The 24,283-nt window shown below is 31.3% G+C and overlaps 4 protein-coding genes across 6 annotated transcripts; 3 read left to right on the plus strand and 1 right to left on the minus strand.

Moving 5' to 3' along the window:
* Positions 1-859: 859 nt before the first annotated feature.
* LOC111000052 (spherulin-2A-like) lies at positions 860-1,842 on the minus strand. The gene has a single exon (XM_022269386.2). It carries the CDS (start codon positions 1,807-1,809, stop codon positions 931-933), a length of 879 nt encoding a protein of 292 aa, XP_022125078.2. The 5' UTR covers positions 1,810-1,842; the 3' UTR covers positions 860-930.
* A 126-nt stretch (positions 1,843-1,968) lies between these two features.
* On the plus strand, positions 1,969-3,309 carry LOC123689469. The gene has a single exon (XM_045629631.1). It carries the CDS (start codon positions 2,198-2,200, stop codon positions 3,050-3,052), a length of 855 nt encoding a protein of 284 aa, XP_045485587.1. The 5' UTR covers positions 1,969-2,197; the 3' UTR covers positions 3,053-3,309.
* Positions 3,310-5,208: 1,899 nt separating this feature from the next.
* On the plus strand, positions 5,209-12,784 carry LOC111000044 (lysophosphatidylserine lipase ABHD12). 3 transcript variants are annotated; one of them, XM_022269372.2, is made up of 10 exons: positions 5,209-5,418; positions 5,842-5,960; positions 6,235-6,348; positions 6,983-7,123; positions 7,436-7,528; positions 9,256-9,393; positions 10,037-10,188; positions 10,768-10,935; positions 11,538-11,665; positions 12,382-12,784. In XM_022269372.2, coding segments are annotated over exons 1-10 (1,080 nt in total). In that variant the 5' UTR covers positions 5,209-5,416; the 3' UTR covers positions 12,407-12,784. The 3 variants fall into 3 exon arrangements, with proteins under 3 accessions (XP_022125064.2, XP_045485509.1, XP_022125063.2); XM_022269371.2 differs by having other exon boundaries at positions 5,210-5,680; XM_045629553.1 differs by lacking the exon at positions 12,382-12,784 and having other exon boundaries at positions 5,209-5,680; positions 11,538-11,669.
* A 159-nt stretch (positions 12,785-12,943) lies between these two features.
* LOC111000047 (lysophosphatidylserine lipase ABHD12-like) lies at positions 12,944-20,769 on the plus strand. The gene is made up of 10 exons (XM_022269376.2): positions 12,944-13,045; positions 13,836-13,957; positions 14,279-14,392; positions 14,844-14,972; positions 15,426-15,518; positions 17,933-18,067; positions 18,468-18,616; positions 19,471-19,638; positions 20,447-20,562; positions 20,736-20,769. Exons 1-10 carry the CDS (start codon positions 13,035-13,037, stop codon positions 20,767-20,769), a joined length of 1,071 nt encoding a protein of 356 aa, XP_022125068.2. The 5' UTR covers positions 12,944-13,034.
* Positions 20,770-24,283: the final 3,514 nt, after the last annotated feature.

The raw sequence follows: 24,283 nt of genomic DNA on the forward strand, positions 1-24,283 counted from the left end.
TATTTACATCTTCATGTAATTTTTATACTAGCTATAAACATTTTATGAAAAAATTTAAAATGAAACTACATTAACATAACTTAATAAAATATACACCATTTTGAATTTCCATACGTAAGTTTTCCTCTATAATAAGTTAAACAAAGCAAAAAAAAGTACAAAACTTTTCATACAAACATTAACACGGCGAAAGTCATTGATGATAATAAAAAAATAATAACTTTGGAAATGCTGAGATATTATTAACTCATTTATTTGATTTTGTATATAACTACCATAAATAGCTACTTCATTATTACATATTATTTAACTTTAACTTCTTAAACTGATGTTGATTGATACAGTATTCCATCGTTTATTTGGACCAAAGAAGCTTTTTAATGTTTATCTAGACATAAAACGAGAAGTAAAGGTAGACAACATCGTAGATGGGAAGATGATACTGAAAAGGTGGCAGGAGCCACATGGACAATGAAAGCAAGAGATAGATCTATGTGGAGAACACTTGGGGAGGCCTATGCTTAAAAGCAAGACGATCAAGAAACCGGTGTCTAAAAGGAAATAATGAGATTCACATTTACTCTCGCTAAATTTAGTTAATAACTAAATGAGATAATATGTAACTAACAGATATGTAACTAACAGATATGTAACTAACAGATATGTAACTAACAGATATGTAACTAACAGATATGTAACTAACAGATATGTAACTAACAGATTGTTAATAAAGGCTACATTAACTTATTTATACAACACCGCTAAGTGTGTCCCAAGCTAATTACCAAGATAGGCAGATTTCATTGTTCCGACAGGTCCCAGATAAAAAAGCCAGTTCAAGCGGTTCAAAGATTTTTTAATTCAAAGGAGAACTTTTCTCTACCACTTAAAATCTACCTAAATCAAATGCACTCAAAACGTTCAACTATTTTACAGGGGTAATCCTGTTGCCTTATCGAAAACTTTAAGTGAATGATCAATATAAACACCGACTTTAATATTCTCAGTTATTAATTTCTCCGTATCCATTCCGGCCGTATTCAATACACTTACAATTGAGGGGCCATAAAAATGATGACCCCTAAACGATTTTTTGAAATTCACCGCTAAATTCCCTCTCAGTGTTGCCGCATACACGACTTCAATCTCCAATATTCTTCTGTTTCCTGTCAAAACTGCAGTCACAGCCTGTCCAGGCTTCAACTCGGTTTCTACCGAACTGGTTGCTCCAATTGTGAAGGTCTCAGATTTTTCTTCATTTTTACCCCAATTCGAAGTCCATGTAAAACCGGTAGTACCAGCAATTTTTGCGAAGATCACATTAACGTCATACTCAAATTGTTGTGATACTGACCACTCTTTGCTGATTGACCAGCTGGTTGAAATAGAATTTTCAACGGATTGACTTAAGGCTGTATTAACTTTGATAGTAGAATTCGAATAGTTTTCAAAATCATGTGATAATACCACTGTATTTTGTCTATTATTTAACTTTAACGTAGCCGATTTGACAGATACAATTCTCGACACTTGTTCCCAATCATTGCTCTTATACAGATCGTTCCATGGTGTTGGACTCTTTAAATACACACTTTGAGGTCTCACTTTATAATATCTACGTACTGCTTCTTTCAAATATAACTGGTTGATGTTGAATAACTTAATATCCTCATTGTTAATAACGTGAATGTCATATCCAGAATATTCCACTCCTATATCTGTTCCATTACCGTTATTTATATTAATGCTTATTTTTGCGCGTATAATGGGTAGAATTATACAAATAATGAAAAGCGTTTTATATAACATTGTTTTTTAGCGAAATATGTTCGTACGTACTACACCTTTAAACAGTTTCAGTACCAAAATTATAACTCATTTCGAATTCAGATGAATATTAATATCATAATAATTGAACCACAGTTATATTTTGATAAGAAGGTCATTGCGAAGTGATAATTTATTGTTACCTTGGATTGTTTGTATTTGATTTGTAATTTGATATAATATAAAAACTGAATAAATTAAGATTAGAGATATAAGAAGATTCTAGTATCTAATAACGTTAATAAAAAATGGTTCCTGGTAAAATGATCTAAATTATAATAAAATTAAACGAGTAATATCTATCTTTTCTAACTGTAATTGCATCATTGATATTCTAGTATTCATAGATATAACACTATTAGATTGCATTATGTTGTATTATTTAGTTATCATTATAGTTTTTACTGCAATTTGTGAAGGTGAAATTGAAATAAGTTTAAAACTTGGCTCATCAAAGGATAATTGTAGTGTTTCCTTTACTGGCGCTCATCAAGTTACAGCCAGTGGCAAAGATGTGGCTCGTTTTAATATCACTGAGAACAAAATGAAGCAAGGAATCAAAATACTTTTGGGCAAAACACCTGACGACGTATTCCTTAAAGATCCCACGGATTTTAATTATGTGTATAGGGATCATCATTGGGAAGAAGTAACAAGAACTACAAAGGTAAAAAATATTGAAATTCTAAATATATATAATAAAAATCTTATCTTGAAAACGGTTAATCACATAAATAATACAAGTATAAAAATACAAGCAAATATTAGACTATTTGATACAATTGAAACGAGTGTTGTGTCAACGTGGACCGAAAATACGTATCCAGCTAAAATTATTTACAATATTAGTTTTAATATTGGATCTCAACGTTTTGACTTGTCAAAGAAGTGGAATAAAAATGTAACAAATTATGTGTGGTTGAATTTTGGAAGTCGCAAAAAAGGTTACACACCCTTGGAACCGGGAAATGTTGTAACAAAAATCTTATCTGCGAAAAAAACAACAGTTTTTCTACGGATCAAGTATATAACAAGTCTTACTGGGTGTGTATTTGCGAATTATAGCCGTGTTTATGGAAAATATCACTTTTGGGCGCCTTTTATCCATGACATAATGAAATCGTTAAAAATGAAAAACGAAATAATTTCTACTGAACTTTTAGAAATACAATGCTATACGGACCCTCAGTTGACTTTTTTGGATAAGAAATCAAAAGGACAGTGAAGTAGTTATATATCTCAAATAATTTAAACAAACATTAAATAAGTGTCAAATCAAGTTATCTATTAAATAGATTTTCTTTAAATTATCTTAGTTTTGTTGTTTGTCGTAGTCTTGTAATTTAAGTACCTATTAAAGATACTGAATGATTTACACAATCATTCTTCATTCTTTAACCTTCCATTAAGGACGTCAACATACTTTTCTGCAAGCCTGCCGGAGTTTCTAGTCTCAATGGCAAATCACTTCATTTATTCATCCGTTTGTTTGACCATATAACAAATTTGAAAATATAACATATTTTAATTTTCGTATGCACACCTCGGCTATTGTGATAAAAATATGATACATGATACGAGCGAATATTCATTATTTAGATTTAAATTAGTAATAGAGAACGCAATACGAATTTATTCAATTTTATCTTATTTTGATAACGGACAAACCCCGCTCAGACATTAGCTTAAACTATCTGGGCGTGTTGTGTCTTCTCACGCCTGCCTTTATTGAAAAGGTTGTTTAATCTTATTAATAAAAATAAATTGCCATAACATTACGACAGGCGTGACTCGGTATCATCTATTTTGTACGAATCTAGTCCTGTTCATTACTTCTTTAGTTAACATATTACACGTATTACATTATATTGAATATTAATTATACATAATTATTTAAAGTTCTCTTTTTTTATTCTGCGGACAACCTATGCCACAAGTATTGTTATTTGATCTCATTTTAAACAGTTTTTTTTTCGTTTGTATGCGTATTGTTTACTTTCAAACCAAAATCAAAATATTCAATTCAGAAACCTTATAACTTTATGTGTGAGTCGTTTTGTAAATAATAATTTAGTTTAGAACAGTGTGAATCAAAGATCAAGCAAAAATATAAATTCTTTATTCTACAATATAATATAGGGCCAACTTAGATCACATTAATTGACATCTGTCAATTTTAGCCTTAGTATATAGTGAGATAATCTGCTTAAATCATCGATTACGGAGAATGAATCGATACCAACTTCAGATATATGTGAATCGAACTGAGTTATAATGAAAAAGCACTTATATATTACTTTTTTGATATATTAAGATTTAGCTGTTTTAAGATTTTTATAGTCAATGAGAGTTATCTATATTGTTGTTTACATAATTTTTATTTGTGGTGATATAACCCTTGACAAGTCATCTTTGTACACAACTTTCGGTTTTGGGTACATCCCTTATATTTAAAACGGTTTACTTACGCAAAATTTTAATATTTCTCTTTAAAACAGAGGTGGTTTATTACGTTTTATTCTGAGAAATTAAAGCCGAAACACTATAAATTATATTGCATGATGGTTCATTGTCCTAAATAAACCTATAACTACTTCCATCCATCAATTTCTCAATTATTTTTATCGCCAAAAATGTTTCTAAATTACCGAACGATAAATATACAAGACAAAAATTTGAAGTACCATACGATAATAGAACTGAGAATGACTAGTAAAACGGAGCCAATATATGAAGCCGATGAAATTTCAAAGCACAATGGTCATGACGATTGAGTCTACCTCCATAATATCATTGTGTTCTAAATGTCATTGAGCTGGTATGGAGTCTGGCAAGACGCAGAGTATCAAATAAAAATGTTAAATTGACTACAGAGCAGTTAGAACACGTGATTAAAGAGTCATTTGAAAATTTAAGAGCAGAAGAGTGGAAGAAAATGACTGATCATGTTGTACATGTGGAAAATAAATATAAAATAGGGACAGGACTAACAGTCCAGACAGTGATAACAGCAATGACTCTGATGAATCTATGCATATTAATTTTTTGGATTCTGATTTTGATTATTCCGAATAAAGTTGTGTTTTATAATAAATATAGTTTTAGTTTTCCATGCAATGTCATTTTAAGTATCAATAGTAAAATACTTAATATGTATATGTAGAATTTAATTTCATAGAAATACAGTCAATGTAAAATATAATTAAATAAAATCAGGTATCAAGTAAGTTTAATTCACAAAATATATTAAACTTTTAGTGATTCCATACAATATATTTTTGAATTTGCCGCGCTTTTCGTTATCTTTACCCAGACTATAAAATGTATTCGAATTAAGCGAGCTGGGGCGGGCGTCCTACGAGAATACGAGTGTGCGATTTCAAACTAAGTTGTTAGTCTGTGACGTGCTAACTGTAAACTGCTAGTATTAAACGTATAATAAGTGACGTTGAACGGGATTTTAAAATAATTATGTATTATTGTATTTAAAGCTAAATTTTGTGTTATTTTCATTGGGTTTTATGGTTTATATAAAGAAGAATAACTTATTAGTTCGAATCTTGTAGTTTGGTCACAGAACTAGAAAAATATGTTAGTTGCGGATTTTTAGTTTTTCGTAATTTCGTGATTAATTTCATATAATATATTGTATGCTAAAGTCACAAATTCGAGGCAACATTTCGCTATTGCATATATAGATAATCGACTGAATTGTTAACTTACACACTACTAATATTTATTACAAATTGCATTTAGTTATCAAGTTCTCAGCTGTTAATTGTTTACTTATATAAAACATTTTTTTATAAAAGATGCATCTACTTCTGTTTTGCTTACCCTTATACTCGATTGCGTAAGTATTTATAGACTTAGTTCATTATTTTCAAGGTTTATAAATAATTGATAATTGAATGTTTACAAATGGTTTCCTACTTATTAATATTTCACACAATATTAACCTTATTTGTATTATGTAAAGCCTTACAATTAAAAAGAATTGTAATACTTTTCCAGGGCCTTTCTGCTAGGTGCCTCAATCACAGCGGGAATATTTGTTTTCCATGTAGCTGTTGTGCCTTTAATATTCAAGTATTCAAAATCATTTAAACAAAATATGATCTTTGCTAATTTTGGTATGTACTTTGCCTTATTTCCTACCGCCTAAGTTTAAGTGATTTATTTTAAAAGGCTCTCCTTAATTAAAAAGAAAGTTAGTACTGTTGCAACTTATTAGTTTTTATAATTCATGGTAAAAGCCTGGGTCAGTAAACAATATCTGCTAATGTTGCATTTGACATGAAATACCTTGATTTAAATTATTATATGGTTGAACTAATCTAAAATAAATATAGCTTTATAATTACTGAAGAAATATTTAGAAAAATCCTAATCAGACTTATTTTCCAGCCCAATGGCCTTTTCACATAGACTATGAGGACCCAGCAGCTAGTGGAATAGAAGGTGCTAGAAATATTAATATTGAATATCAATCTATGGTTGATAATTGCCCGGTTAAACTAGGTAAGTCTCAAAAATTTACTATCCTCACAGCTTTTGTCTCACAATACTTATTTATAAACACAATACAATTATGACTGTGAAAAAAATTTAATAAGAAATAGAGTATTTAATACTATTGATTGATATATACTATAAGTAGAATGTTGTAATGACAATGGACTTTGATCTTTATGTTAATCACATTTTTTCTAATATGACGTACATTAATCATATTTAATTGATGAAATGTGTAATTTGTATATACTAGTTTTTGTGTTACATAGTAAAATTTATTGAAAATGTTACCTTAATGAGTACTCTGTATCTATCCAAAGTTTATTTATATATGGCTTGTACAATTTAAATTTGTTTTACAATATTATAACTCTTGGTTTAAATGGCTTAGTTATTAATGAATTGTTGTAACAAAATGATTTTTAGGAATAATATTAAATACTAAAGTCCAATATAATTTGGCCTTGAGCCACAATATTACATAATTTATGACTTTGATGTCATTCTTTAAGTATGTAATGAAATCATCTTTTTACCTACTTCAAAAAAATTCGAAGTATGTTTCCATATAAAAAATAATTTTTTCTCTGATGTTGATTCTCTAACCTATATCTCTAGCTATTATTATTTACAATTACAGGTATTTGGCATATCCTACCAAAGAGTAGCTATGAGAAACTAAAGGGTAGCTTTGAAGAGAGCACGGATAAGGAGCAACTAAGCAAGCAGTTAGACGAAGAATTGGCCAATTCAAAACATCCTATTATACTTTATTGTCATGGTATGGACTGTTTTCAGACGAATGATTGTGATATACGCCTTTGTTAAAAACTTTTACTTTATGTAACACTAGAGAACACAATTTATGGCATTTCTTATTATGTAGTTGTGATTTAAAATGCCTTAGAGTTTAAAGTTAATACAAATTTATTGAAATTATCTAATACCTGACAGACGGACAGACTGAAAAATAACCGAAATTATTTATCAAAGTCTTAAATTATTTGATTGCATGGAATAAACTTTTCAATCTAGAGATATAGAGACAGCGTTTTGCAAAATCATATTTTTATACACTTATTTCTTTTTTTAGGCAACTCGAACTCACGTGCGGCATCTCATAGGATAGAGTTATATCAATTCTTTCAGAAAATGGATTTCCATACAATCGCATTTGACTATCGCGGTGAGTTTTATCATAAAATAATAGATAAAAACAATTTGTTGCTATGAAATTAATTGTTATCATATTTAAGTTTCATTGCCATATCGGTACAATCGTTTAAACGTCTAGATACATTTTAAAGCCGTGTTATTACTCTCAATAATACTTTATTTTTTATACTTTCAAAAAGTTTATTCCAAAGAAAACTGTAAAGTCGCCTTCAATATAATAAACAAACAAACAAACAAAAATCATTAATTCACATAGGTAACATAATGTACACTTATGAACGTCAAAAAAAAAGAAGAAATCATTTAATTAAATGATTCTAATTTTACATTTAATTTAATGATTTCTTCTTTTTTTTGATTCTAATTTTACATTTACTGCCAGTTCTCAAATCAAGGGCGTAGAACGGAAGAGAAGAACTGGCAATAATAATTTTTCCTCAAAAGAAGAATGACAATTAGTTACATACATTAATAAATAGTTGTAACTTATCATGTATGAAGTTTTGTGAGAAATAAAGATTATTGTTATTAAAAAATATTCACTTATAACTGGTAGAATATTGTAAAACGCGACGTTGCCATTAAATAAATATGAAATTCCCTTGATAATAATTTATCTTCTAAAATGATGTCCTGCAGATCCTTGACCTTGAAAAATGCTTTGTTGGCATAATAGAAATGCTCTGCATTATAAAAGGGAACGATTTTAGTATATTTGTAACGAATAAACTTAAATTTTATACAGATTTTAAACATAATTGTACTATTGGAACTAACATACGATAAATTTAATACATACATACCCTGAGTAACATAATACATACAGTCAAAATCTGTTATAACGACATCGAAGGATCTACTTATATTCGTTCGCAATAACCGTACGTTACGTTACGTACGGTTATTACGTTACGTATTTTTACGTACGTACGTTATTATTAAGAACCTAATACAATATTCGGATCCAATGTCAAGTCTGTGCTGCATTATGGGTGTGAAACGTGGAAGCTCAACAAAGACATCTCGCACCGACTCCAAGTCTTCGTCAGTCTGTCTTCGCCATATTCTGGGCATCCACTGGTCTGATAAAATCTCTAACGAGAAACTTTGGGAGCGCTGCCGAGAAACCCCGATCAGTCAGCAGATCAAGAGACACTTCGAAGGAATCCCAATCATATTCCCAAGCAGGCGATGGAACCCGCAAGGAAAGCGAAAGCATGGCCGTCCCAAGCAAACCTGGCGCCAGTATCAAATGAGGCAAAGAGAACTGATAAGACTTGGAGCGAGGTGAAATACGAGGCCCAAGACCGAACGCGATAGAGACTTGTGGACGCCCTCTGCCCCACCTAGGGGTTATAGGGCATTAACTAAATAAATAAATATAGCCTTTATTAACAATCTTATAAGTTACATTTTATCTTATTTCTACTTTACATACTACTTATACTTATTAACGAAATTAAATTAAAGGTAAATGTAAATATTATCATATTATTTCCTATTAGACACCGGTTTCACCATTAATAAATACAATAGAATTCAGCCAGGACCTTTGATTTTCGTCAATATAACTGGTATGTTATTCTAAACGATGTCGTCGTAAACGATTTTGACTGTTTCTAATTCAATTGTCTTTTTTTCATATTAGCGTTAACAAAATTTGTCAAAAAGAGACAAAACGAATTGGGTGTAATAAATTTTGTATGAAATATAAATTATTTAGCTTGTTTCTTCTAGGATATGGCGATTCAACAAATGTCTGTCCTACTGAAAGAGGTGTTGTGGAAGATTCACTTATAGTATATGATTGGTTAAATAACACTATTCAGTCGAGCTCTCAACAACCACCTGTTTTTGTTTGGGGACATTCATTGGGTAAGTCCCGAAATCGTTATAATTATTTTAACAAGGTGATTGGACTCGAAACAATAATTGTTTCGCTGGGAAATGAACCCACGATACCTAATCCTATCTACTACTATAGAATACAAAATCTATCTCTTACATTTTTTTAAATTTGTGGGCTTTAGTACCAAAGGCTAAATCCCAATTTGTATCTCTAGTTAATATTTAAATACTGTGTCAAACTTATGTAGAATCTAATTTGACAACTCAGAATATATATATATATATTTATTATTAAACGCCCCGCCTTTGCACGGGTGGACATTTTTTAAAACATTTTTTGTAAATTTTAATATGTATTATAATATTGTGGAATATTTTGTTCTCTCATCAACAGCTAGTTTTCGCAGCGCATGCGATTAAAGATATTTATTAGGCATTTTTTACACATTGGGTAACATGATTGTAGTTTCAGTAGGGATTTTTATTTTTCTTGCAATAAAAAAAATATATTAATCAGTAATAAGCATTCAAATGATAAAATAATTGTTAAAATAGTTCCAGTACCTTTTGAGCTATTTAGTTACTTACATATACAAGTATTTACATACAAATCTTTCCTCTTTATAAAATTAGTATAGATTAGTTTTTATATATGTATGTAATATTCCAGGTACGGGTATTTCTTCCCATTTAATGGGCAATCTCTCAGAATTATCTCGCGATGTTCTCAAACGAGATCCTTTGCCGAGACCAAGTGGACTTATCCTTGAAGCTCCATTTAATAATTTGGCAGATGCTGTTACTCATCACCCATTGTCCGCGGTAAGAAGCCACGCATTAATGACCAGTAAATATTAGAATTTAATGAGTTACAAACTTATATCATCATATCATTGATAAGTATTAAGATTTTCTAGCGTATTTGGTTGTCTTTTTTATCACAGCGCAACCAAAATTTTACAGAAAGAGACGGAAGAGTATTTTAGTTAAAAGTTTGTCTTATTATATATCTTTCGCTATTAATTTAATACAGTGAAAATTTTTTGAAGTCGGTTGATAATACAATCACTTAAAAATGTTGCGTTGCTCTGTAAATCTTTTATACATTGTTGTTTCTAAATTATTTCATTAATAAGACTTTCACTTTTTTAATAATTTACATTAGTCACCCCAAAGATAGCGCTGATTCCAATATTTAAATTACTAATAATTAATAGTTTACTGTGAAATTGACGTGTTTGTCTCTTAGATTACGAATGTTTTTAATTTGTTAAAAGGCATTAAAGTAATTTATACGCGTTTGTTATTATTAAAAATGTATTTTACTCTTTTTCTCCCGTACACAATGTTTAACAATGTAATTTGAACAAAATCATAAAAATTATATTATAATATTTCCAGCTAGTAAGATGGTTGCCATACTTCGACAATACATTCGTGTCGCCGTTCAGATCGAGCGAAGAATATTGCTTCAAGTCCGACTCACACTTGGCCAAGGCGAAAGAGTTGCCAGTTCTCATATTACACGCTAAGGATGACGTCATCGTTCCCTTTGTTGTGGGGCTTAAGGTTTGTTAAATGTATTTATTTTATTATTAAATATGAGATAGGTATGTCAGTGTGTCTATTGAAAACACATAACTGATCCGAGACGTCGATTTTATGATATAAAACGCATTTGCCAGCCTTGTAAGTTATTTAAAACCGAACATAAGAGTGTTTCAACTAAATAGTAATTTATAAATTTGGCATTTCTTCCATAGATTTTATATGTAAATAGTGTCTAAGAATTATATACGTAAGCAGAAAAAGTCATATTTATAATTATGACTTATTTACTGTAGAAGATCCCATAAGATTTCCTCCCTTTATTAAAGCGTCATCTATTATGGTAACTTGAAACTATAATATTTTGTTGTGTTACGAATATTTGCCACTAGGTGGAGCTATTTTTATCCATATATATCCCAGAGGTTAAGCTTAGCTAAAATCTATCATGGGTTGAAGAATCACTGAATTAATAATAATATATAAAGTTAAGTATATAGGTGTCTACTAAAGATATAATACTTAACATTCTTGATATAAGCTTTATTTTTTTATATTTATAAGTAGAGATAGGTTTTTATTCACAATTATATTTTTAATTAAGAATAATTTTCAACTTTTAGTTATATAAATCAATATTGGAGTCGCGGAATAATGACGGCTCCAAAGTAAAACTTCACGCTTATGACAAACAGCAAAACTTAGGTCATAAATATATCTGCCACGCCCAAGATCTAGAACAAGTTATTGGGTAAGTAGTTTCACAACACAATTTTTTCACCTGGCTTTTAAACTTAAAGGCTTTCAAACATATTTCGGTTTTGTAGACACACAAAACTAAAGTTTGATTTTCGTATTAGGTATCGAACCCCTAAGTTCTGTGTTTAACACACTTCGCAAACCACAAGCCATACAAATCTTATACTACTTTTTAAAACTGTTGCATTATAAAACAGGACAGGAATTTGTTGTCTATGGCATAAATAGTTTTACTTATCTGTGACCATGTTTAATCTGTATTTTATTAAAAGCGCGCAATTTAATATTGTCTATAATAATGCCTGTCTTAAGTCAAACAATTTTTTCTTAATAAATTTTATATTTATTCAATAATTATTTATTATCAATACGCAATAGTTTCTTACATTTTTTGAAATGTTTCTCTCTTTTCTCATACATTGTTTGTGAAACAGTTTCTATAATATATGCAGCTTCTTACGGCTGAACTTTTTTTTACATAAATAGCTTTTGTTTCACAGGAATAATGTAGCTGTTGTAAAATATTTTTTATATTATTCAAGTGTCTTTTTAAATGTATAAAGATTTATATAGATTATAACTATTTGTGAAGATTTATAATTGGCCCATGTTGTTATGTATATATTCATCTATTTTTGTATTGTGCTGTGAATCTTCTTATGAATAAATAAATATGTTATTTTTTCTGACTATTTTTATATTTTCCAGTGAATTCGTGGCAACGCATCACTAGACAAGAGAAGATGGTTGGCTCAATGTAGACTGCTTTAGCTTTAATGCACTTCTTTATTTGTCCTTTAGCAAACTTTTCTTTATGGCATTTGGGGACTTTTGGTATTAAAACAAGAATTTATTTCCTTAATATTGTTTGTTAAATCGACGTGTTATTGAGAAAATTTTCTTTGTGATAACGAAATTTGACTGTCAATTAGAATTTATATTTTATTATAGAGAAATGTAGAAGTGATTAAGTGTCACGTTAAATAAAAATATGATTTTATTTTTCCGTACGGCTGTTTGCTAAAGAAGACACTGCTTTCGCGGGGCTATAAGTACAAACGTTAAACGTCCATTTATTTATTGTATTTTTTTAAGAAAAAAATTATTTATTTCATCTGTTTTATTTACTCCTTCCCTAAAAAAATAAAAACGACAAGTTTATTTTCACGAACTTCCTTTAAATTATGTATTTAAGCGCCATCTATCATGAGATATATGAAACATGACCAAAAAGGTTATTACGCTAAACGTCAATAGTGGCATTGTCATACAACTTTTCAAACTATGCCGTAATTTCACCAATTTATAAAATCATGTAAAAATATATTAAAGTACAAAAAAATGAAAAAATCTGGGTAAACATGGTTGTCGGGTAAGTTGAAATTCACTAATGTTTTCTATATACATATAACAGGGTCTTTATTTTTAATTTGATTTAGACCTAAAGAATGACGGGATTGCTTACACGCCCTATTCCTAAACCTGAATCTCTCATAAATTATTAAGTAAATTTGATAGTTTTTATGTCAAGTTGAGATCTGTTTCTAAATATCCAGGTACCTTAATGATCAAAACAATTTTTATATAAGGTCATGGAAGCCTTAATATGAAAAATACTTATTCCACGTCATTAAATTCGATCCTGTAGCCATCACTAGGTACTCATCGGCAAAGAAGACAGAGGGTGTAGGCCGAGAGAAAAAGCCAGCGTAAAAAACGCTCGAAACTCTTTTAAATAAGCAAATTCGATATGTGTGCCTGTACTAGGCCATATTTGTTTTTACGTATGTAGTGAAAACATATTTACATTATATCTATAAATACACAACTATAACATCCATACTATGTCTGTACCAAGAGGCCTAATGTAACAGCACTCGCTGAATAATTAATCTGTCTCGATCACTTCTGGACAATGCGTTATACAGACACCTCGATTTATATCCGATACCTATAAATACTTGAATTAAAATACTTTCATCACTAAACTTTCTGAAAAATATGTATTGCAATTTTCTTAATTTTACTTTTATTCAAATCTAACAATACGTTTTGGTCACGCGAGTTTAAGACGTTTAAATGAAACGTCTCCTCACGAAGACTAACTGGAAAGTGCCTCCTTAATAACCGTTATACACAATAAGTAGATATGTGTTCGACAGCGCAATCCTCCTGACTGGCGCGTCCCTGACCGCGAGCGTTTTCTTCATGCAAGTGGCAGTACTACCTCTTATGTTCAGATACAGTAAGACTGTACAACGGAAAATGGTATTTTCTAACTGCAGTAAGTAATAGCTTACGTATGTTTTAGTTTAAGATTAGTCATCGTCTTTACACGGAACAAAATTAAGGCTTTCTTTGGATTCGTTAAAACTAATTTAAGTCTCACAGGATTCAATTAACCTCTAGGTAGTTTTGAAATACTTTGTTTTAAGGTACTGCCGTATTTTGCGTTTTTTCAATTGTTGAATTCCACTTTTACGATCCATTTACAAACCCACTTCACCCACGCTTTAAATACGCGTCCTGTGATAAAGTGAGTTCGAGTAGTAATCCGTTCGAAATGAGTGACAGAATCTGGTTTATAGTTCAGAAATGTTTTCAGTAAATTACCCAAAGAATATGGACTTCGAGAATCCGTCTAGTTGCAACGTAATGGGTGGAAGAAATTTTACTATAGAGTTTCAATCTAACGTCGACAACCGCCCGATAAAAATAGGTAATTATACTTATATCGAATAGCAAAAAAACACGAGCTTGTGTGGAAGTTCTAAGGAGAAGTCGAAGGAAACATGTATACACTCAAAAATTTACAATCAATCTTTTATGTTATTTAATACTGTATATCGTTTACCTAATCACTTTAGACTCTCATCCCTGTGGTCGTAGGTTCGATCCCCGGCTGTGCACGAATCGTCTTTGTCTATGTTCACATATTATAACACTCACTCTTACGGTGGTGGTAGAAGTGGTCATGGAAATAATACAGAATATGAGTCCCAGACTTGAAAAGGTTGTAGGGCCATTGGTATAATCAAACTGAAACTGATAATTTGCTTAAACTTTGTAGTAAAAAAATTGCATATCGAAAGAACATTCAATAGCTAACAAAGTACGTTAAGTGTAACTTTAATTAGAAATTTGTACTAAATAAGAACCATATAAATCAGGTATATGGCACTTTGTACCATCTTCTGTGTTACGGGAGCTGATGTCTGTCAAGGATGAGATGACAATCTGTGACCGCCTGCAACGTGAGCTGGAGAACACTCATAATACAATCGTGTTGTATTGCCATGGTTTGTTTATATATACTTGTGTGCATATATATATATATATATATATATATATATATATATATATATATATTTATACATAGACCTTTATAAAATATCTATATCTATACTGAAAATTATTATGCACAGTTTTGTTAAATATATATAGAATACGAACCTACGGAAGGCTAAAAAACATCAAGCCAGTAAACAGTAACACAACTAATTATAAAATTACCAAAATTTAGGTTTAATATAAATTAAGCAAGTATTTAAATATTCATATTATAATAATTAGCTTGGTTAAAATAAACCGTGCTGAAAATAATCAACTAATAGTAACTGACACACGCCATCTATCGGCTAAGGCCAGTTTCGTCACGATGTTTAGTAAGCCTGAGTAAAAAGTATGTATTACATTTTGGTAGGCTAACTTAACTCACCAAGTTAATACTAATTACTAATATCTGCTATTAGGTAACTCAAATCACCGGGGATCACCTCATCGCCTACAAATGTATAGAGTTTTTCAAGAATTGAATTATCATGTCATCGCTTTTGACTATAGAGGTATTTTATGAATTATTTGTTAAAGTATGAGCTGTAATACCGAGATGAAAAATAACTCGTCACCGAATCGTTTTAGTAACTGTTTATTATGTTATTCCCACATAATTATGTATTAACTTTTATATTCGCGAATACTTGGCAGACCAATGCGACTTCTTCAAAGCAAAGAATCCCCTCGTGCTGCGAAGTTACATGGATTTGCTCAGCGCTTCTTAAGTTACCCTGTAATTTTCAAACGTGTACATATATCCTTTCTATAACATACTTTCATAGGTATCTGATTGTCCTCTTGGTAATGTGTAATGTTTGCAGTTTGGGAGCAAAAAGTACCAATATATTGTCCAGTCGTAGCGAATAGTACGCAATTTTAGGTCATGATTTTAAAGCCAGGTCCACCATATGCTCCTCATCTTCGATCAACAGTTCAAACACCTTAATCTTTTCAAAATTTACTTTCTACTCAAAATAACTTACTCAAGTGTAGAAGTGTCTTACTACGGGGCCGTTCAAGTATTACGGAAGCAGATTTACCTACTTAATTTAACCCTTCCTCCCCTTAAAATAATAGTATCTAAATGTTTTAAATTTTTTTTTTCCTCTAAAATGCATTCAGTTATCAAGCATAATCTATGTGTGGGTAATATGTGTACAAAAGTACATAATTACTGTTGACTCACCAATAGGTACGTAATACTTGAACGACCCCTATTAAGAATAGATCGCATGTTAGATAAGGCCACCCACTGTCTCACTCTCATTTATGTTACCAATAAGCTACCTGGAAAACAAAAAGGCTCCTGGTTTCGACCTAATAACAGGTGAAATCCTTAAAAAAATGCCTAGAAAACGAATAGTATTCCTAACAATGTTATTTAATGCCATTTATAGAATACAGTACTACCCAAAGCTATGGAAGATATCACAAATAATTATGATTGCAAAACCAGGGAAACCACCAACAGAACCTAGCTCATACAGGCCTATAAGTCTTCTTCCTACAATGTCAAAGGTTTTTGAAAAAACTTTCCTGCGGAGACTAAAACCAGTTCTGGATGAAAATAGGATTATACCCGATCACCAATTTGGTTTCCGGGAAAAACATGCTACTGTAGAACAAGTACACCGAGTGGTTCACAAAATAAGGCAATCGCTAGAGAAAAAAGAGTATTGTCCAGCAGTATTCATAGACATTCAACAGGCTTTCGATAGAGTTTGGCACAAAGGATTGCTGTACAAGCTGAAAACGCTCCTACCAAACTCATTTTATATGATCCTAAAATCTTACCTTGATCAAAGAAGATTTCAAGTGAAGTATGAGGAAGAGCTTTCAAGGCTTTATTGCATCACTGCCTCAGTTCCACAAGGACAAGCACTGATCCTTGCCCGGTCCTTTACTCGCTGTATACGGCAGACTTGCCTGAAACGGAGAATGTTGTGACAGCAACATACGCGGATGACACTGCATGCCTTGCAAGCGATGTGAATCCGTATAGCGCTTCAATGAAACTACAGGAACAACTTGATAAGGTGAACGAGTGGCTACAGAGGTGGAGAATCAAGCCTAGCATTGGTAAATCAGTCCAAGTAACATTTACACTGCGAAGGGGCGATTGTCCACCTGTCTATATGGAAGACAAACCGTTACCAAGCAAAAACAGCGTGAAATATCTCGGACTACATCTGGACAGAAGGCTGACCTGGGCTAATCATATAAAAGCCAAGAAAACAGAAGCCACCTTGAAATTTAAAGAGTTATCTTGGCTTCTAGGCCAGCAATCTAAACTGAACCTCAGCAACAAATTGCTTGTTTACAAGGCCATAATACAACCGATCTGGACATACGGAATAGAACTCTGGGGCTGTGCATGCAATTCCAACATCGAAATTCTCCAAAGATTTCAAAACATTGCACTGCGAACTATTTCAAATGCTCACTGGTTTGTAAGAAACATCGAAATTCACGATTACCTGGAGATGCCAACCGTAAAAGAAGTGATCCGCAAAAACAGTTGTAGATACCGAGAAAGATTAAGGAAGCACACAAATGAACTGGCCAAGAATCTGTTAAGTCCAGGAGATGACGTGACTCGCCTAAAAAGATGGCAAATACTAGACCTAGACCAGAGAAACTAATCTAAAATCTAGTTTCTACAACACATACGGTGCCCTTCAAAGGAATCGCACCCTACCATAACTACCCTCGGAGAATATCTGATTATGGCTGATAGCCGATTGCAGATGAAAAAAAAAAAAATTTATGTTACCTGATTTTTATTGTGTACTATTAACGAAGTGTTAATGAATATATGAAAACGCGGGTCTGCTGCTAATGTTCACAAATTTAGAAACAATGGGTAAAAAACTTGCTACTTAGGTAATCTATGTATAAAGGGATTAATAAAATATTACTTTAGGTTATGGCGACTCAACTAACGTGAGACCAACTGAAAACGGTGTCGTGGAAGATGCTTTGAAAGTTTATTCTTGGCTTAGTGGCGTGGTAGATGAGAGAAGGCGGCCTAAAATCGTTTTGTGGGGACATTCATTAGGTAAAAAGATTTAATCATTTAAGTTGTTTACAAGTATTGTTGATAACTAAGATTATTATCATCATTTATGTTAGCAGCTTTATCTAAGAATATTAGATAATAAGAAAGATAATGTTCTAAGGGAACGTGGGAAACGGTAGAAAGTTCCAAATTTCTTTCGTAATTTGCTTTAGTTTTTGAAGTAAAACTTCTTTATCGGCGTTGGAAAAAAAATACCGTCACATTTTTCGGTTACGCGTCACATTTTTCCATTACGCGCTATTTTTTTCTTGTCCATACCACAGTTGTTTCGACGAGTTTACTACAATCTAATTTAACCAGTTCTGTAAAGTTGCATGTTGCGTGTTTCGAAAAATTATCTACTAAGTAGCTAATTTTTCGAAAATTTTATTTACCTTAGGCACAGCAATCGCAGCTAACCTGGTGGCGAATTTGGACGACCTCTGTCGTAGTAACAATCAGAAGTGCTTACCAGCTCCAGATGCGCTGGTCCTCGAAGCTCCCTTCAACAACTTGCTTGATGAAATTGAAAAACACCCATTTTCAAAGGTAATTTATAAGCTGGGTGTTAAAAGACATTAAACATTGACTATTTTGTATTTTTGGCTTATGTGCAGTGAGGCTTTTACTTTAATTTTGTACTAAAGTCGGTTTAAACACTTGACAGTTAACATTTTATAGATCCATGTAACTCTATGGGTCTTGATTTTCTTCATCAGTTCTGTGTTCATTTATTACTTAAATAAATGATAATAAAAAATTGTTTATGACAAAATTCATATATCGCTAGTCCCCACACTGGAGAGTCTCCCTGTGTTGTGGGTGCTTGTGTGATTTTTTAGTAGTTCTAGTGTTGTTAGAGGCTGTGTTTGCGCATTTATTTGAGAGGTATGTCTGAGATTTTGAAACCTCAAAGTCAAGCCAAGATACTTAGGCCTCTGTAGAATCGAAATCCAATTCGACGTAATTTTTATATGATTTGCGAGTTTGTGTCTGGATAGTTTGACTATATCGGAAACCATAGGAAGAAGAATATCAGTAAGTTTCTCTTACTGATATTACTTACCTTCTACTTGTTGTACTGTTGGTTAGTATTGAAACACACGATATCGCAATAATCATCAATCCGTGAGATTAGCTTTCTAGTTTATTAATTTTTCTTTGTATTATTTTTCATTAAGTTTGATGATTCTATTTATATTTTTTTTTTCGCCGTTTTTTTTGCCTTTTTTTTTATTTCTTTAGCCGTTTTTTTTATAATTTAATTAATATCATGTTATTTCCATAAATGTAATTTAAAAAAATCGTTAATCATTCTTAATTGAGCTCGAATTGAGCGAATATCCTGTGATGCTCTGATCAATTCTGTCGAATACTTTCTTATTCAAGACGCTAAATTTTAGCTGGTCTCCTGGCTGCCATATTATAAGCAGTCCTTTGTGAAGCCCTTCAGCACGTCTACGGAGTACTCTTTCACGACTGACCAGTATTTAGCAAGAGTGACCAATCTTCCTTTGCTCATTTTACACTCTAAGGGAGATAGGATCGTGCCGTATGAGCTTGCGGTCAAGGTAATATTAATATATGTCACTATTTGTATTTGATTTACCAATGAGTCTTAATTGTAAGGAACTTGAAAGTTTATAATATAACAAAAGGTTTTTATGAATGATTTAAGATGGAACTACATTGATAGTTATGAATTTTATTTTATCCAGATTTTCCATCAAATCAATACAATTTCCTCCTGCATTACAAGCGTTACATGCAATTATATAACAAAATATTACTCAAACATTGTTACTAAAAGCTGTTATGATGTCAATAATTAAAAAAAATTAATTACTTAATTTATCTCTGTATTTATAGACTATAGACTAAGTCAACTGTCAAAAGCATATAACATATCATATGCTCTTCAAATGTTTAGTTTAGCATAATGAAATTAATTTCCATTTGTTATTTTCTTATTATGTGCACTCGGGTCGACCAGAAATAATTTTTAACGCCTGCTGTAAATTTCTTAATGTCGTCCTCATGTTCAACTTTAGATATGGTTAAAAAGGCCTTTAATTGAAATACCACAAACTATATAGTATATGTTATAATGAATACAGATTTCTTATGGATATTTCTCATACATTTTTGTTTTTTTATTTGTAATCTATGATGTTCCTTCGTATGTTATGTAAATTGTTTTCTCGAGTATCTCTGTTTGGTTTGGGTACGATATTTTCAGTCATTTCAAATATAAATACAAATGCAATATGTTTAATTAAACATAGTTTACTATGAACATAGTTTACACAGAAGCTTTCTCACTAGCTTTAGTTACCATGAGTTTTACAAGTGAAGGTAACTGTGAAAATTTATTTCAAGTTATACGAATGCGTGGCACAGTCGCGTCTTAAGGGAGGTGCTGTATTGCAGTTTCATGTCTTTGACAGAGGTCACAACGATCTATGTGAAGCCAAGAACTTGCCTGGGGTTGTGAGGTAATAATATGAATATGCCGTCTTTAAATCATAGTTCGATTAGGCGAGACAATTGAACAATTTTTTCTCGAAGAAGCATAATACTTATTAAAATAGAACACCTTACGGGCTTCAAAATAATATATTTTATAAAAATTTAATTTTCTAATGCAGCTAATTCCTTCTCTTTTCAGAGATTTTCTCAACGTTGCCAAGACTCATACATAATATAATAAATATGACAAATCAAATTGCTTTTTTATTTTTTCTCCAGTAAAGTAACTCTCCCGTTTGATATAGTTAACCGATGATAATGAATTCTGTATAAAGATTATCAAGGGACATCTATGGCCATTAATCTAGAACGTCTACCAAATAAAATCTAGTTTTAATAGCTGTCATCCAGTTTCTGTATGAAGTTTGACGTATATTGCAACACTCGAGACGAGTTTGTGTGTCGATATACGAATTAGAATTAGGTCTGAAATAGGTACGAAATGCCAATGAGAAACAACCAAACAAAATTTTTAATTCGTCTAGCTGGCCATTGACTAAACATACCGCCTTATTTACGTCTTTTAATTTAATATTTACTTTAATTATCTCTATTACTTACTCGAACTATCTTGGTTATTATAAATTAAAGCTTATAAATTACCTTTGAAAATTAAATGCTAATGGAATTTACAAACAATTCAGTCTGCCATTTTGTTCCAACAATTAAAAAGTAAAGAAATTCAATCAAGCTAACATAGAACATAGATTATGTATGCAACTTTAAAACATATAAATTAATAATAATCAATTCAAAGAAATATCTTTAATTCCAAATTCGCTACTGATCTACACAACATTTTTGGCGACATAAAACCTGTTCTTTGAACAAATTGCCATAATTTATATATTTTTTAAGGTTGTCAATAAATCTTTTTGATTAAGCCCGCGGAGCGCACGGTAGCTGAAAGGATGTTTAATTTATTATCTATGGCCTGCGGGTGTCGCCAACCTTTTTATTAAACATTTAATAAATTAAGATATATTTATAACTTTTACAGATATATTAATAATACAATGTAGTCTATTTAATAACTCACTCATTAATTGGTAAGAGGTGAGAAATTAATGAAATTGAATAAAACTGATATATTTTGAATCCCCAATAACATAGACTACAGATCGACCAGTCCAGGCCTATAAGTAAACCACACGCCTAAGATTATCGTAGTGGGGAATGGCCAATGTACACAATATATAATGAAAAATTAATAAAGTTGTTATAAAAAGGTCCATGACTTAGGATAGATATACATATTATAAAATAAGTCTCATAATGTACATAAAGTCTTATACTATGGTTTATTAATAAAATTCCAATGGATTGAATGTATCCATGTTTACGTTGTCTATATTATTATAGTTATATTTTGTTTTTATTTTTACGTTTATATTCTAAAACTATTCTATTTTGTGCCTCAGTTTTATTTTAAATCGTATTTAATAGTGATTAAAAAATGTCTAAAAACACTACTTATACTGTACACGTCTTGAGCGCTGTCAATATATCTTCATGAAAAATGGTTTGACATCTCTGGAAACTATATAGAATTTTATATAAGAAAGTTTGATGACGTTTGAGTCTAAATAATATTTTATTAAAATGTTGGCAACACCTGTTCATTAAGATAGTGAGAATCGTAATATTATTTATACGTCCCGCGCCGCACAAAGAAACGGATGCGTATTGTGCGATGTCTGGTGATTTAACATGTTAAGAAGTATTTCATATATACGTAATTTGGTTTAAAATAAACGTATCACACACGACATTATTACTACGTAAATTTTTATAGAAACTTATAAAAGACTTTCTTGCATTTACATATTAACCTGTGGGCAATGTTGCAAACATAATCAGTAAGTAGGTATCTAATTTACAAAATTGTTAAACCACAAATAATTTATAAATCGGCATTTTATTTATTTAAACATCACACATCACAATTTAAATAATTACTCATTGTAAAGGAGTAATTATTTAAATTTATATAATTCGTTTAATTTAAATAAATAATTTAGAAAAGATTTACACGTTTGAAATTGACAAGAGAAGTTTAAGATGGCGCAGCGCTAACCAGATACATATAACTTCCTCACAATGGAGTGGCCCGCAATATTGCCACATTTGATAACGAGGGGACTCTTTCTTTTGAAGAAATCGCATAGGTCTGCTAATCCTCAAGTTTATAATGATAGTCCATATTACCTAATACTTTCCATATGACAAGAGAGAAATTATAAGATTCGTGCGTGCATGTAAGTATTTGTGCAAACTTAATACAAATTTAGAACCGACCAAAGGTTGGACCCCTCACGGACCCCTCACTAGAGCTATATTTATTGTTTAAGAAACACAGAAAAGAAATTTGTGTTTCTTAAAGAATAAATATAGCTCTAGTTTAGACAATTTTATATTTCCAAAAAGACAATTCCCAGCTAGAAACAATTTTTATTGGTAAATTCAATTGTCGTCTTAATTATTTTCCCTTACTTAGTGTTAATGGTGTCTACAATATAAACCAGAAACCTACAAATATTTAATAGATCTTAATTAGCCAAATCGGCCCAGCCAATCTCGAGTTTTAGTGTGACTAACGAACATCTATTGATTTATATAGGTATAGGTATGTCATATATGGGTGACCATCGGCCCGCAAGATAACTTGAACCAAATTAAAAAAATATTACATTACATACTTATAGTCACGGGTGACACATGAAAGGTGTTAGCAGCTTAGAAAATTCGCAAGAATATTAATTTGTGCGTTTCGCAGTATTTATAAATGCGAAGAGTTCTTTTTGAGTGATAAAACAGTTAATAAATAAAATCTAATAAATTGTTCTATAATAACATGTTATTATTTCATCTCTCTATCGCTACTAATGTATCGCGTAAAATATTATCACTAGGTACTTTAAAATGCACTTAGTGCTCTTAAACGCGGCCCGAGACGTATTTGCAAGCTAAAGTTTGGCCCTCAACATGTCAAAGGTTGCCCACCTGATATATATAGATATTAGTACCTACTAAATTAATCCATTTCTTTGTCAATTATTTCTCACTATAAAAAAGGAATCCATAAAAAAAACTACTCGAAATGGTCCAGCCGTCTTCGAGGTTTGCGCACGGAACTATTTTGCTATGCATTTTTATTTATATATATTTTAACTACACATCATGTCCATACCTAAACCTTATTCTCGTCTTAAAAGATGCTAAGTTTGTTTTCTTGTAACGCCTTTACTAATTTTCCCACTATAGAATATTCCAAAAGTTTCATAATCATTTGGGCATAAATAAAAAACAGTAGGACACTATACAATTAAATCGTTATTCAAGTAGCTTCTAAACACTCCTAAATAGATATTAAAAAGAAATTCATTGCAGACATCATGTCGTGATTCACCCAAAATATATTTTAACAACTTTATTTAATTCACTCTAAAGAGGGTATATGGCACTTATACCATGGAGAATAGAGTTTGGTTTCCATGTATAATCTGCATTTGTCTATTATCTATTCGCCCCTGACAGCGAAGCGTAAAATACTCTAGAGGTTTCGCAATCTCGCCACATGTTGAGGTAACTTTATATTAGCAAAATCATTACTGGCTACCCTGTGGTGAAAATTGGCGCGAATTTTCATAATTATTATTTGTATGAATGCTGGATTTGTCTATGTGG

Source organism: Pieris rapae, chromosome 9 (genome assembly GCF_905147795.1).
Source record: "Pieris rapae chromosome 9, ilPieRapa1.1, whole genome shotgun sequence".
Classification (NCBI taxonomy): domain Eukaryota; kingdom Metazoa; phylum Arthropoda; class Insecta; order Lepidoptera; family Pieridae; genus Pieris; species Pieris rapae.

What these genes read in the sequence shown, in the direction of transcription:
- LOC111000052 (XM_022269386.2), bottom strand. Translation starts at nt 1,809, where the DNA reads ATGTTATATAAAACGCTTTTCATTATTTGTATAATTCTACCCATTATA.
- LOC123689469 (XM_045629631.1), top strand. Translation starts at nt 2,198, where the DNA reads ATGTTGTATTATTTAGTTATCATTATAGTTTTTACTGCAATTTGTGAA.
- LOC111000044 (XM_022269371.2), top strand. Translation starts at nt 5,640, where the DNA reads ATGCATCTACTTCTGTTTTGCTTACCCTTATACTCGATTGC. An exon ending in TATTATACTTTATTGTCATG is followed by an intron (nt 7,124 to 7,435) that starts GTATGGACTGTT and finishes TTCTTTTTTTAG; the next exon opens with GCAACTCGAACTCACGTGCG. An exon ending in CTCATCACCCATTGTCCGCG is followed by an intron (nt 10,189 to 10,767) that starts GTAAGAAGCCAC and finishes TAATATTTCCAG; the next exon opens with CTAGTAAGATGGTTGCCATA.
- LOC111000047 (XM_022269376.2), top strand. An exon ending in TTTGTGGGGACATTCATTAG is followed by an intron (nt 18,068 to 18,467) that starts GTAAAAAGATTT and finishes TATTTACCTTAG; the next exon opens with GCACAGCAATCGCAGCTAAC. An exon ending in AAAAACACCCATTTTCAAAG is followed by an intron (nt 18,617 to 19,470) that starts GTAATTTATAAG and finishes GCTAAATTTTAG; the next exon opens with CTGGTCTCCTGGCTGCCATA.